This window comes from Pseudopodoces humilis, chromosome 5, assembly GCF_049639895.1.
Source record: "Pseudopodoces humilis isolate 2021_Gansu_Grassland_sample_001 chromosome 5, ASM4963989v1, whole genome shotgun sequence".
Lineage (NCBI taxonomy): Eukaryota > Metazoa > Chordata > Aves > Passeriformes > Paridae > Pseudopodoces > Pseudopodoces humilis.
In genome coordinates this window covers 36,358,086-36,373,467 of record NC_142204.1, presented here as the reverse complement: position 1 = coordinate 36,373,467, position 15,382 = coordinate 36,358,086, and the positions used below count along the sequence as shown (strand labels likewise).

The 15,382-nt window shown below is 39.0% G+C and overlaps 1 protein-coding gene across 2 annotated transcripts in view; it reads left to right on the top strand.

Moving 5' to 3' along the window:
• The first annotated feature begins 440 nt into the window (after positions 1-440).
• ZDHHC17 (zDHHC palmitoyltransferase 17) overlaps positions 441-15,382 on the top strand; it is a 65,925-nt gene continuing 50,983 nt past the window's right edge. For both annotated transcript variants that reach the window (XR_015772460.1, XM_088054786.1), the window contains exon 1: positions 441-559. Coding sequence is in view for 1 of the 2 variants with exons in the window: in XM_088054786.1 (XP_087910912.1) it covers positions 497-559 (63 nt within the window). In the remaining variant the exon portion in view is untranslated. The remainder of the gene's footprint in view (positions 560-15,382) is intronic.

Below are 15,382 nucleotides of genomic sequence, written 5' to 3'. Positions count from 1 at the left end.
GGGTTTCAAACACTCCTGCAGCTGAGAGCAAAAATCTAATTAAAACTTTCTTGCTTTCTTCCCATGCTCTCTTTGCTACCCTAGCAGGCATGAAGATAACTCCCAAGGTAAAACAGATAGACATTGCTTAGAATGGAACCAAATCCACATTAAAAGTAGAAGGTGAAGGGCTCTCTTTTCACTCGCATTCCAACTTGTAATGAACCTTACTCCTTATTAGGAGTATCTCCGCAAACCCATGCTATACTAAATATTGACTCCAGGAGAGCCGACAGAGGTACTCCCATAAATAGGGGGGTGCATATACCCATAAACAAGTACCACAGCTAAAGCACGGGCTGTGTGTCCCTACAGCAATAAACACCCCGTACCTACAGCTCGCCGCACACCGCCACGGCCCTGCCGCGCGCGGCCCCTCACAGGAAGCGGCGGCGCGCGGGGGCGCCGCGGGCACGCGCACTACCCGGCATGCAGCGGGCGCGGGGCTCGCAGGAAGATGGCGGCGCCGCTGGAGGAGTACGAGAAGGAGGCGGGCTGCGTCCCCATCCTGCACCCGGAGGTGCGAGCGGCCTGCCAGAAGAGAGCGGGGAGCGGGAGCGGGGCTCGGGGCGCGGTCAGGACGGCATCCCGCCGTGGGGCGGGGGGAGCGCGGCTCGGCGGGCGGGCGTGCGGGCGGGCGGGGTGCAAGGAGGGCGGGAGGTGCGCCGCCGCCCCCCGCCGCCGGCCTGGGTGTGCGCGGCGGGGGCGGGCCGGGGTAGGCTGGGCCGGGCCGGGCGGGGAGCGGTGCAAGGCCCGCCGCCGGCCCCCCGTGCGCTCTCGCCGCCGGTCCCGGCCGCCCCCGTGCCGGGGGGCGAAGCAGCGGCGGGGACAGAGGCGCCCCGGGTGGTGCCGCGGCACCGGCCCCAGAGGGGCAGCGCTCGGGGCTCGGCGCCCGCCCCGGCCCGGCTGCCCGGGGGGAAGCGGCTCGGAGGAATAAGTGTTTCCCTCGCGTTTGGATGGCACTGGTCTGCAGCTCACCCGCAGGTCAGGGCTGGCCCCTTCCAGCCCAGCGCTCCCCGTGTGGCGTGGGCTTATCTTGAGAGCAAGCGGTCTGTTTATTCCAGTGTGTTGGTGGTAGAAGGAATGTTTACAGGTAACATGTAGAGGTCTTTTCGTGCCGTTTTTTTACCCTTCTGTTGTGGCGTCCACCTTTGTCAGCAGCATGTGTGTATTCTTCAGGACTAGAATGACTGTTTTGAAATGTATTTTAAATAGTTTAGAAAAGCTTTTACATGTGGACTTGTCACCTGATGCGTAAAGAACTGTAAGGATTGATTTTTAGCCTACAGAACAGATAAGTGCATATGTTAGGCTCCAGTTTCTGCTAAACAGATGGTATCTTTTCCTTAAACAGTATCTTGAAAGACTGTTAGTTTATTTGATGACTGAAAAGGCTCTGTAGGCCTCTGTATGGCTTACCTACTCTACCTCTCTAAACTGTGCTCATGACTTTTTAGAATAGACCAGTCTGTTCTGGAAGGCAATTAGCTATCCGTAAACCCCAAGTAAGTGTCTCGATTTTTTTGTTGTTGTGGTTTTTGGTTGTTTTTTTTTTTTATTTTGTTTTGTTTTGGTTAGTTGGTTTTTGAGTGGGTTTTTTTTTTTTGGTTTTTTGCAGATTTATTTTAAGGATTGTATGTAGACTGTTGCTACGATTTTAAAGCCTAACTGAAGTCATACTAAATGCAATACACCCTCCGTAGCAGTGTGATGATTTTCAGAAGTGACACAAGCTTTCAGCAGTGATCCAGACTGTAGGATGTTAATGTTCTTTGAAAGAAAGTGTTCTTACTTGAGGAAACTTTAGATAGTCAATCTAAGACTGGAAAATGGAATAAAAAGCATTTACAGTTTGTCAGAAATCCATTGTGTTTTAAAGATTGAAGTCTTAGTGTTTATTAACTTTGAGTAATTACTGTATAGCAAACTAAAATATCTCAATTTAAATTGATAGTCTAACTAGTTAATGTGGTAGAATTTTATACTGTTCCTTTGATGCATAAAGTTGAATGTGTGCACAAAAGACAAGGAAAAGGAAGGGAAAGGACGTTAATATATATTGTGTGCTGTAATATCAACTGGAATCTTGTAATATGCAATAAATATCTCTAGTTTGGAGGGAGTTTTATTTGATTTTTCCAGAAATGCTGATTGTCTGACTAGATCTTACAAGATAGTGTCTACATGGATTTCAGTGAGTGTTTCCTTATTCCCTAAAGTCTATGTACAGATAAGCTTTAAAAGAGAAGGATGTTTTTCATTTTGGTGGCGAGACAGACGAGCTGTTAACAGACACTCCAGAAATGCTCCTTTAAAAACTTAAGGATTGTGTGCCATAGCAGAGCTGTATTGTCACAGACCTGCCCACTGAACAATGCAGTGCATCTCTCTTCAATCGTTTTTGAATGTCAGGGGCCTTAATACATGGTGATTTCCACCTTTTAAGAAAATAGCACCATGTCCTTATGTAAGTAGTGACGTTTGAGCATATAATCAGTTTCAACATTTGTATACATTTAAAACCGATGCTTTTGATGGGACTGTCAGAATCTTAATTTTTTTTTTTTTTGGTTTCATGGTGCTGTTGTTTATTTTGGGTTTCTTTTTCAGGTGTTTTTTGTATGCCTTTTTATGAGGCTTTTGCTTATCTTTTTTTATTAACTAATTTGAATTAGTTTCAAATTGTTTGAAGTTTTCTGTTTGTTTTTTTGTTGTTGTTGGTTGGGTTTTTTTTTTAAGGACTGTGTTTATTTTTATTTGGCTCAAAGGCTTTGCATTTTGCCATGAAATACTACGAATACAATATTAATGTTGTAGGAAAGAGGTTCTAAGGAATAGGGAAAAATACTTAAATACTGTCATTCTGGGAGATCTGTTTATTTATTTTTGAAGGACTCAGTTTAAAGTGATTCAGTCATTTCAGTAAGAAGAGGTAGAAACTGATGAAAATATGAATTCTTTAGGGAACTTATGGTGGGAGTGCTTTTGATGGGGTTTGTGTGGTACCTTCCTGACTGAGTTCCTGGGCTTCCCTTGTTGCCTCCATCATGAATACAAGCTGAACTTAAATATTAGATATTTCTTTCCAAGTATATTTATTCTGCCTTATGACAAGTTCAGTTTAGTGTGACAGTGTGGATCCCTCTTTCCTAGCTGTAAGATTGTTGGTGGAACAACAAAGCTTTTGAAGATAGTTTTAGTGAAGAAGTACAACAAATAATATTAATTGCACATGTGATACTTGTAGAATGATCTTATAGTATGTAATAAATGCTTGGAGAACTGCTGGCTAACTGATACATCTTGGAAATAGTTGTTAGGATTACTCCTGAATTTAATTTTCCTAAAAGTCTTGGAGGAGTTAGTCTACTAGACTTGGATTTTGTTTGTAATGATTTGGACATAATATCAAAATTGTCAGTAATAAAACTTGGAGACAAACAAGATGGATGGATGCTAAGCAGGGAGGATGGAACTGTACAAAACCATCTAGAATTGACGTGAAATTATGCTGGTAAAGAAAGGCACACCTTAGTGTAGCTATATTCAAAGTAGTGCACTGAAGGTAAGGAGCATATGCATGGGATTGTATCCCAAAAGTTATTGACTGATAGAGTACAAATATGAACAAGCAGTTCAGCAGAAGTTCTCAGTATAGTGCTTTGTTTAAAAATGTATAAGAACAAGGAGATGATTTTTAACTGAACATGTGATAATGCTGATGATGAAGTGTTGTCTTTAAAAATTACTGTTAAATAGTGAAGAGTATGGGAAAGAATTAGCAATTATTTTAATAATGCCTTATGGTAAAAGGCCTGCAAAAGCCCTATTCACATTAGCTGAAAAAGTGAGAGATATCTTTTTTTTTTCCCCTATATGAATATTTTCTTAATGAAATCCAGTGCTGTATTCAGTTTATGCTTAACAAGATCCAGTAACTGGAAAGTGAATTTGAATGGGATCAAATTGAAATGCACAAGTGGTAAACACTGAGGGTGAGTAATCATTGTAATAAAGGAAGGAGGGCAGTGGTGGATTATCCAGCTGTTGATGTTTTCAGCTGGATTTCAGAGATCTTTCTATAGACCAAATGCAAGCTTTTTTAATTCCACAAATGGATAACTGAGCAGTGTGTCAAATATGTGAAATGAGAGGAGTGTAGACTGTGTTGGAATGACTCTGACTCACATACATGAATTCTTCAGCAGGATTGGGAAGTGCATGGTTGACCAAAGGAGCTCTGTGAGTGTAGGTCTCAGAGTGGACATGGCACAGGTTGACCTGCAGTGTGATCCGGTAGCTCGCTCCATTATGAGGGATGCAGAGCACTCTGCGATGGCAGAGTAACACTGGGCTAGGTAGTCTCTGCTGTTTCTTCTCCCACTGTTTAGGTTTCTGGTGACAGAATATCTTGCTCTGCTTCCTTTTATACAGTAAAGCTCTGGTATGGGACTGCTGCTCATGCTGATTGTTTGTTATCCTCTGATTAAATTATTTTAATAGGCCAGCAGACCTTCTGACTTTAAATTCCTTGGGTCTTACAAATAAGAGTGAATTCCTGACTCTTCTGTGGTAGGTGATGATAGGTTTGGATGTTTTATTCTGAAATTCAAGGGGTGGGGAGGCAGAAGAATCTTAGAAAATGGATTTTGCTTGTAATGCTCCTTTATATTTGAAAAATATTCTAGAGATGTGCCTAGTATGGCCCTAACTGCCAAAATTATTGCAGCTGTTGAGAGCTGCATCTCTTCCTAAATGGTAAGAACTATTACTGGGGAGGAAGGTCTGGTTATTTCAGTGTCAGATGGTGTAGGATATAGTTGAGAAAGATGGAAGTTACTGTTTATTACAGACATCTCTTGGCATTAAAAAAATCTTGTCCAAGAACAGTCTTCGTGCAAAGTTGAAAAGCAATTTTAACAGTTGCAGGTTCTGTTTGACAGGAGTTTTTCCAGATGGAAGCTGTCATTCTTATCTTTGTTTCTCTCTTTGTGGTTCAGTTTGTAACTACCTAGGAAGTTTGAAGTATATATATTTGTATTCCTTGTTGGTGATTTGAAGAAAACAAGTAAACCTACTGTGAATAGCTTTGCTCTAATTTTTTCTGTTCAAAATTTCAGTGAAAGGCCTGACTTTACAATCCAGCTCTATTCTCTGTGGAGTTCCCTAGATAGTGTTGGGGCTGTATTGGAGTGCAGATTGTTCTTAATTGCCCTGTTCAGATACAGGACTTATTGTGTTGTTTAGTCAGGATCACTGACTAAATTAGAAAAGCGACTAGTCTTGCATTTGTGAGCTCATTCAAAGATCAGGTGTCACTTATTATACTGCTTAGAAAGGACAAAAAACTGTAAAGTTTCAGACAAATTAGCATACTTGATATTGAAGGTTGAGCCTTGCTTTGTGTATCTTGGGTAGCTTCAGAGGTTGCGGATGGAGAGGACTGCAGATAATTCAACCTTATATCACAGGCTGAAGTTTTTTCAACTAATTATTTTTTATTGCCAGAGTACTAATTATAAAGTAAAAAAGAAAATCAAATCCTATGGTAATAGGTCATATTGCATAACTGGGAAAGTTGCCCTCAAATTTAATTAGTCTGTTTAAGACTTAAACATGTTTCTAGTCTGAATTTAATTTATTTCTGTTCATTACATCTTGCGAAATATCTATCCAAATATAGGTCTGTCTGTATCTATTGAATATGCTGATGATTATCAGATCCCTACACTACTGTTGTGGTCTGCAGTCCTCCTGACCCTTTTGAGTCTCGTGTTCATTTGTTCTTTCTGTATTTTGATGCCTTTGCTCTCAGTGCAGTAGCTTTTGCAGAAGTTGGGAGCAGAGCACTTTTCTGACAGTCACACAGCTGTGGCAGTAAGCAGCCTCTGGATGACCCATCCCTGGAAGTCATCAAAGCCAGGCTGGATGGGCTCTGAGCTCTTGCGACAGGTGTCCTTGCTCATGGTAGACGGGTTGGAACTAAATGGGCTTCAAGGTCCCTTCCAACCAAGGCCATCCTATGATTCCTGCTCATCATTCCCCATACATATATTTGTACTGGTCTTGTTGGGAACTGCATCACACTGGAAACTTGTACTTAGGTAATGACCATCCCTTTGAGATAGTTTCTAGATTAGATCTTTATTTTAGATACGACTTTGGTTTTGCTGATATTTAAAAAACCCTAATTTTGTCCTGTCCCTACCTACCCCAAGTTGTATCAGAAAGAGAAGTATTAGTTATTCCCCTTTATCTCTCCACACACTCCCTGCCCTCCCTTCCCAGTAAGAAATATCTCTAACTGTTGGTTTGTTCTAGGTTCCAGACAATGGTGAAATAGGGTGGGCCAAAGTATAGCCTCTGAAAGATGCTTAGTGTTTTCATATTGTCACTCTTCGGGGGGGTTTAAAAATGGGAGCTACTGAAAAAAAACAAGATGGGGTTTTTTTGGAGCATATTCCTTAACTAGGAGAGTATGTATAATAGTCCCAAAGCAAATCATAAGAATAAAGCTTGCTTACCTGTAGTTTTTAATTCATGCAAGATAGACCACATTAACTTTCATTATATTCTAATTTCTTTGATCCAAATATCAGACACTACTAACCCAAAAACTTGGGACATTAACTGTGTTTGACCATTACTACTAATTTATCCAGTGAAAGTGACAGATTTAATTTCCTGTGAAGTCATGGTATTAGTCTTTGCTAGTCTGCTATATTATTAGTATTTGCTGTTTTGTCAGTTTTGTATCAAAACCTAGAAGAGCCAGCAATAACTGAGAGTGGTAACAGTTAATAATGCATGTCATCTTGTATCCAGACTGCTGGAGTTTGTTCTGGCTTAATGATTAGCAATATTCACATATATTGGACTATATGATTGACCCAACCAACCTGTATTTTACAAATGTTTAATACTTGTTTTTCTATAGAAGACATTTTATTGGGGCAATTTAAATTTTCTGGCCAGACTTCTTGTTTTGCACTTACCGAACATTTTCAAATTATGTGGGTTTGTGTTTTTATGACAGTTCTGTCACTTTATGATCTTGACAAATTTTGTTAATTTCTTTTATTGCTAGGACAGTGTTTGCCCTTCTAGGGTTAGGAAGGTATTGTATCCTTTTGCTAGCATTTTGTTTTTTCATATTTTTGTTGTTTGTCATGCTCATTGCCAATGCTTCACTTTCCATTCTTACAAGATTTTTTTTACAGTTGTTTTGTTACAGTTGCCTTTGTAAATGGTGCAGTTTTTCACCACTCTGGTCTTTTTCTCAGTGGTAAAATTTTGGCTTCTTGGGCATCTGGTAAAACACTTAAACTATTTCAACTATTTACAATTTTTGCTCTACATACCTTCTTCTGATTTGGGCAGTAATTGATTTTAAAGTTAAATTTTGTTTTGAGACAGGCTCTCTTAATGCATAAGAGAAAAAATGTCTGGTTTGACTCAAATTTGTGTTGATTCAGTTTGCCTTTACTTATTAAGCACAGGCCTTATTTCTCTCAGATTTCACAGAAGATTAGTCTTTCAACAGTGTTTGTTTCACTGTGTTTGCCTGTTTGCTTAGGAGAGTACTGAGACTTTATGAATATGTAAGAAAATTTACAGAATTAGGGAGGAAAACGTTTGTTTGCTGTTTGCTTGAAAACAGAATGATATTGCCATCAGTACTGGCATATTTAGATAGGAGCAGCCTTAGTAATTGATATTTCAGCATGCACACTGTCCTCTGTGGCTTTTCAAAGACAGTATGAGATAAAGATTTGACTTTCATGGTATTGGTCTAGTTGAGAGAAGCACTGGGGTGTATTTCAAATGAGACTGTGAAGTAGAAAGCTTTCTCTGGAGTCAAAGGGAGTCGGGCTGAATTGAAGCCTCAGGCCTGTCACACCCAGTATGTGGTGTGACATTAGACTGCAATTTGTCTTGTGCAATTCTGAAATCTAGTAATTTCTTCCTACACTTGTAGGATGCCCTGAGGTATGTAGAAGTGTTTCCTTGGCTCTTTCTATAAGGGAGAAGGTGCCACAAGTGGAGGGTAGTGGGAATGCTGTGGTCAGAGCTTGGAAAGCCACTCAAGATCTGAGTCTGGGAAGTCCGAGTCGAGATCTGAGAAGATGACTCAAGAAGGAGGGAGGACATTAGAGCATACTCTGAGAACGCTTGCATTGCTGCCTCTAGAAGATGTGATGTTTATGATTGAGTTTAAACTGATCTCAAGCCATGGTGGAATCCAGACACAGCTCCTCACCCTTCTTGGGGTGAGCTTTTACAAGTATGTGGGCAGTAGGTGACTTGGGGTGGTACATGCTTGAGTCTGTGGTGGTACATGGTGAGTCTGTGACCTGATCGGACACCTTTACTCTGCTGTTGCGAGAATGGGTAAGAGGTAATGGAGAAGGTGTAGCCAGGACCAGGAGTGTGATCACATGCCTGACTGCCACTGCAGGTTACTTTTAGCTTGTCTTAAGCTGGTTGTGATTTACATGCTTCCAGCTGCACTCATATGCCAGTGATGCTCGTCTGGTCCCTGGATGAGCCAGTTCAGGGAAGTAAATCAGTAGAAAATACATCCAGTAAAAATCCTCTGTGAAACAACTTCCTGCCAGTTCACTAAGATGACTCATGGAAGGGTCAAGTGCACTAAAAAACTGACAGAAGGTAGATGGTAAACTAGCAGTCCCGGTTTGAAAAGTGAGAAGTTGGAGAGAATGGGACCCTACTGCAGTGTTAGACCATGGATTCACTATCCGTCTCATTTGCTGCAGAAGATTGTCTATCAGCATGACTAGAAACACCTTTCATGCACTTCCTAGTTGTGGTGGGTTAACTAGGCTGTGTTTATTATTAGTGGGAATGGGAGTTTGCTTTGCTGGCTGTTGATGTGAGACTCCATTGGCTGCTAAAATGCTGAGATGGGAATGGTGAATTGCAATTTTTTTGTGAGGATCAAGAACAATTTGTACTAACTTTTTTCTCTGATTCTGCCAAGGAGAAAAGAGCATCTGTAGCTAGGCTGATGGCTTGTTCTGTTGTGTACTCTTGCTGGTGATCTAATACTTGATGAATGGAAAAACTGTTTACCTTTGAAAAAGACTTTTTAGAATACCCTTATCTGTGAATTTGAAAAAGAGGACTGTTTTTTCTCCCAGTAGCTGAGTGTCAGTGTTGAGCTAGACACATACTTGGGTGCATTTTTGAAGTTTAGTACTTTTTAAAAGAGTGATGTAAATGGTTTTACATTAATCTCATGACTGACTCAATGCTAGGTCTTTCAGGGATTTTTTTTTTTTTTTAGGTTGATGGCTCTGTAAGCTCTTGTATTGTTAGACCTAGACCTGTGTAAATCACTTGGAAAAAGAATAGTTTCATTTTTGCCAGAGTCCTGAGATTTTTGGCTGAGAACATAATGCAACACTCCTTGAAAAGAAAGCCAAGAAGATAAATGTACATGTTAATGTAAGTTGCTGACTAAACAAAAGCTTTATAGTGAGCTTTACACCATAGCATTTTAAGCTTTTAATTTTTTTAACCTTTATAAATGCTAGTAAATATTACTCTTTTAAGTAGCACTTGATTTTGATGCTGTGTGTGCAAATACAAAGCCTCTTGAAAAGCCTATTTGTGAAGTTATGGCTTCCTAAAGCATAACACTGTTCAATTTAGGATCATCTTCAGGAAATTACTAGAAAACAGTTGACTGGTTTTGGATGCTTGTTTTGAAGAAACAAAACTTGCCATGATCAGCTGTGCTTTAAATCATATGAGCTCTGACCTCTGCATAAAGTGGTTGGATTAAGGGCTCTGGTTGAACATCTCTAACATGTTATGTAAAATATTTCATCTATGTTGGCGAGTATGCAAGGTTCTGCTCTCTGTGTGATGCTTACATGTGGGTGGAAATCTGTAGCAGCAAAAGGACTGCTTTATGGTGTTTGAGGTGAGGCTTTTCTCAATCTATTTCACCGCTTTTAAAAAAAAAAAATTGTCGAACTATAGATTGATTAAAAAAAGACTGATTATTAGGCACAGATTGTTTATGTATTCTATAAGTAGCTTCTCTAGGGATTTTCATAAATGCATCTTTTCTTTTAGTGTGTCAAGAAACTGCAGTTAGACCAAAATTATAGGACATAAACTGAACAGAGTTCACAAAATGCAGTAAAATGTAAAAAATAATGGAGATCAGTAACAGAAATACCATTGAATGGAAGTTTATTTTATCATGTTATACTCATTTTGTGTCATTTAGTGCTATGATAGGGGCAGGGAGAATCCTAATGTTAATGGTTAAGGATTAAAGTAAGGCAAGTCTCATGGTACATATTTGCAAGCCAAACACTGAACTTTTTTTTTTTTTTTTAAATGCATAATTTGATCAGTTAATAAAAAAAGTGTTATGGCATGTTCTGGTTATTTTTTTTTTGTTGTTGTTTTTTTTGGGTTTTTTTTTGCATGGAGAATGTAGTCTGATTTAGGTGGAAATTTTCTAGCATGGATTAGCTAAACTGAAGGTGCATATGAATCATCCCAGTCCAGACAATCTAGCAGCTCATAGCCACTGAATACTCTGGCTCCTCAAAGTTATTAACTTACATAGCTCTAGAGAATTCTTAGCTTTCTGGGCTAGGTGTTTGTGTAAATATGAGAAGAATCAGACTGTCCCTGCTTGATGACAGTCAACAATTAGATTTGCTGTTGCAACAGTAAATATTGGGAGAAACTAGTTTCTAGAGAAGAAAGATCTACTCTTCTTATTCCTGTAAGGAATTTATTGTGATTCTCTCTAAAACAAAGACATTTCAGCTTCTGTTTCTGTGACTTTGTGTGTTGCAGAGTTAGCTAAAAGGGTAGGGGAAGGAAAGTTACCATAAACTTAAGAACAGGATCTTCCATTAAAATATTAAAATACCACCAGTACCTTTTTTTTGTTGTTGTTTGTGTTTGATTGATTTCCTTGTATTTATTATGTGAGCATTTTTCTATTAATGTTAGCTGATGAGTGACTAGTTTTTGTGTATATAAATGAATGTGGGTGTTTATAATATGCAAATAACTATATTTAATTTTGTCTGTATAGATTCTTGCACCTTTTAAAAAGTAGGAGGAAAACTGGGAGAGCAAAGTAAAAAGCACTTTATTGTAATAAATGAAGAACAGGGAAATTGAACACCCAAATATGGGGGAGGAGTTCTTTAATACCAACCTCCAGTAGTCCCTGCTAAATGTAACACAGATACATGAGGATTATTATTTGGCTTCCCTGAAACAGTTGCAGTCACTTCCAATTTTATTATGATTATCTGACTACAGCCAGATACGAAAATGGTGCAGTCATCAACTAAAAAAGAAATTATTTTGTTTCTATTAAGAAACAGAGGCAATGGTATGCAATATTTTATGTAAGGTAGTACTTCTGTTTTGAAGTTTTTATTTTAAAACTTGTTTGTATTTTCTCTTTAAGTCTCAGTGATCTTGGTCACCACTCAGAATTTCTGTGTCTGATTTTGATCATGGTATTGCTTCCTTACAGCAACATTGTCTAACGTGGAAGGAAAAGCAGTCCTAGCCATCTGTTAATGCCTACTAGAGCCATGTGTGGCAGCTGTAAGCAGCAGTTCTTTCCTCCCTTCCTTATGTCCAAGCAGCATATTGACCTATTCATATCCTCTTGCTATGTATAATTGTAAATTATGAAATTGCTATCTCAGAATCATTCAGTCTTGGTCATCTTATTCTTTAATGCATAACTTATTTCTTTTCTATAAATACTATTCTCAGAATCCTTCTAAGGCTTGTTTCATTTAGGCTTTTTTATTGGAAAAAGATTAAAAGCTTTGAGTATTGAGGGGAAATGAGCATAACTTTACTTATGTGCTTGGTTATGAAGAGGACTGATTGGAAATGCCGATATTAGCAGAGCTTCCAAGCATAAACACTTATCCCCTCTCCTCTCCCTTGTGCTTCATACTTTTTCCTTTGGTGTTATATTTCATATTTTGCATTATCTTCTCTTTCCTCATCTTACTGGTGCTGTTTTCCAGAGGAGTTTTGCTTTTTTTGTGTTGTTTCTTTTTTTACAAGAAAAAAAAAAGCTTTTTGTTGTTGTTTTTAAAACATTATTCTCTTTGTATATTTTTTTTTCCCTTGTGCTGCATTACTTGTGCATCTGTGCAAGCAGTCTGCATATTTTGTGACTAATGAGTAATGACAAAATAGTCATATGATGCATATGAGTGATTAGGGCCTTGTTAAAGGATAGTCACTGAAGTGGGAAGCTCATCTAGAAGTGATCCTTGGTAGGAATGGCGAGACCAAATATTGCTCTTACAGATGAGCAAAATTTGCATTTCTTGCAACCTTCCATACCAGCCAACTCTAGCAGTTTCTAAGCAGAGCAATTTTTCTTCAACCTGTGAGCCCAACTTCTTAGTTATATAAAAGGTGAAGTGTCTTGTCCATGATTACTTGGTCAAAATAACAATTAGCAGGTGCAGGAATGTTCCTGCTACCTTCTGTTGGCTTGCTTTCCTTCTGTCAAGTGGCTCTGGAGCCTGTGTTTTAACAGGAGAAACAGATTGACCTCGCTGTCCTACTAAAAGATTGAGTTTTTTCTGTTTCTTGTTGATCTCCACTGACCTTTTCCTCTAAGGAGGGGAGTGGGTGTGGTGTGACTGCAAGTCCAAGTACGAAAGCTGACTCGAGTTAGGTGGCAGGAGCATGGAACCAAGAGCAGTGGGGAAGAGTGGGCAGAGAAATGACCTTTCTCTTTTAGCAAAGGTAGCAATTTTGGCTCAAGTCCTGCTTTAAAATGATTCATTGAAACAGGATGAAACAACTAGAAATCTAGTGTTTGCAACTTGCCTGTTTTAAATAAGTGACATCAAGCCTCTGCTCTGCTACCTTCTCACTGGTTTTCCTGACTCAGCTGGGGAGAGCCATTGTCACTAAAGATCAAAATAGCAAAAAACAAATGCACTTGGGTTTCAGTTAGCTTTTTGTCTTTTAATTTGCTATTAAAGTTTTTTAACAGCAGATCATCATTGAAAAATTTCATTTTCCTGGAACAAATATTTTCATCAAAAAAGCGAAAATATTTTAACACTTGGGAAGTGTTGTTGAAGCCATTTGTGAATGCAGTTTATACTCTGGGCTCAAAATATTATGTTGCTACTTTATTATCAATCTGTCATATCATATGTTTTTAAAAGTCATAGTAGCTTCAAGAATTTAAAGTATATTCCTAAAATTTGTGTGAGGGTGTATGAATTTCGGGGAGGTTCATGCTTTTAAGTGGGAACTTAAAAGCCTATGTTCATAATTTCTAACTTTCTTGTGCTAATTTCTGTTCCTTTAATATAGTGGGAGGCAGGTAATCTAGATCATTGTAGAATTTAAAAGTTGAGCTTTCTCTTCTTTACAGCAAGTTGGAGGAAGTAATCTCTATTTTGTGTGTTATTATTTTTGGTGAACTCTGAAAAGAGATACTGTGTAAATATCCTCAGTGTGATTTCTTTCTAATTCAGCTGCCAATGCAAAATGACCCACATGGGCAAATTACCCCCGTTGTAGTAGCATCACTGCAGTTGGTCCTGCTGGGCTGAGCAGGCTGTGTGATGCCTGGGCACAGGGAGCTTTGTTCAGGCAGCCTGCTGTCCAGTTAGAGAGGTGCCTGGGTGTGTTATGGGGTAGTATCTGATAGCTGTGCCTGCTGAAACCACTGTCTGTGGCAGCAATGCATATAAATAGAGATTGTGTTTAATATCGACAGGTTTTTAAATAGCGATCTTTTAAATTGCTATGCTAAACGCTTAGAAATGGGAAATGTGCACCCTTGAGCAGATCGCTGGTTTGCATTCGCTCATTGCAGGTCTTCTAAAGGTCTCCTACTTCAGGCTGTCAGTTGTTTTCCTGTTATTGGTAACATGCCCAGTTAGTGGCATAAACCTTTGTTGCATTCTATTAGTTTTAGTCTTTTCTTTCTAAAGTCTATTCTTTCTAAATAATTCTTGCCAGAATAATTAGGACTACTCTTCTACATTTGTATTCTGGTGCCCTAGCCCTGCATGGGAATTTCAAAACCCTGAAACAATTATTTTCAGTTGCTAGCTGCTACCTTGCTTCTTTCATTTTTGCCTTGTCAGCCAAGTGTTGTGTGTAACAGCATTATTTGCACTGACTTGGTCCAAATCACCTATCGCCAGGTGTATCAAGTATTACTGGGATTCACAAAATCCAGGTTTTCTTTTCTCCTGATTCCTGATATCTTTTTGACTTAGGAACCCAGAGGTTACTTTGCAGTTGACGGTCATAAACTAGTCACTCATAATGCCAGGTAAGAGTTACCCCTGTAGAATGGCACTTGAAGTGGCCAGCATGCTACTGTGAGCCAGCATGCAACTGTCAAGTTGCCTAGCTAATAATGAGTGGTAGATTTTGATCTAATATTGGGAATCTATGTCCAGGCTACAGAAAATTGACTGTATTGGCTGAGAATTCAGATTTTATATGCTTTGCTGTGATTTACTGTTAAAGATTTACTTCCAAAATGAGCAGTGTCTGCATATTCTTCTCAGGCACATCTAAAGTCATCCTTTTTTCCACAGTTTACACTGTGGTATAGAAGACTCCGTGATGTGATTTTGGAGGTTGTGATGTTCATAAGACTTCAGGAATTTTAGGAATTGTTTCAACTAGTCCTAAACATAAAATATGAACTCAACTCTCTCAATAAATTGTGAAACATAGGGTTCATTTTAAGTTTATATTTGTTGTGAGTCTTTATATTAAACAAATTGATTGTAGCTGCTCATGTCTGTACTGGGGGATAAAAGGAAGAACTGTTTTTTCCTTACTCGTGTCATGTTTCACCCTTGATCACCTTAAATGTTTTTTCACTTCAGCTATTTTTCATTAATGTATACTGAAACTTTCAATCTCCATTAAAAAGAGTAATTCAGAGATACTATCGGTACAAAAGGAATACATATTTTTTAAAGTTAATGGTACTGTCATTAGCTTTAAGTTATTAGAAAACTAGTATAGCAGGAGCTAATATCACCTCTCACTTTTTTGAATTTATGTGGTTATTAGGTATAACAACACCTAAGGTTTTGTTGTATTTCCGTAAACCTTTTTGTGAAAACGTAAGTATCATAAGTGATTTCATGATCACTCTAGGCTGACATAAATGTACACTGCTTGGGAATGCACTCTTCACTGGCTAGTGTAGGCTCAAGGGAACAGAAACTGGGTTTGCGTGCTTGAAGTGGTCAGGAAAAATCTCTGGTACATGAATATGTGACTGAAAAACAGCCCAAGTTTCTCAGTTTGT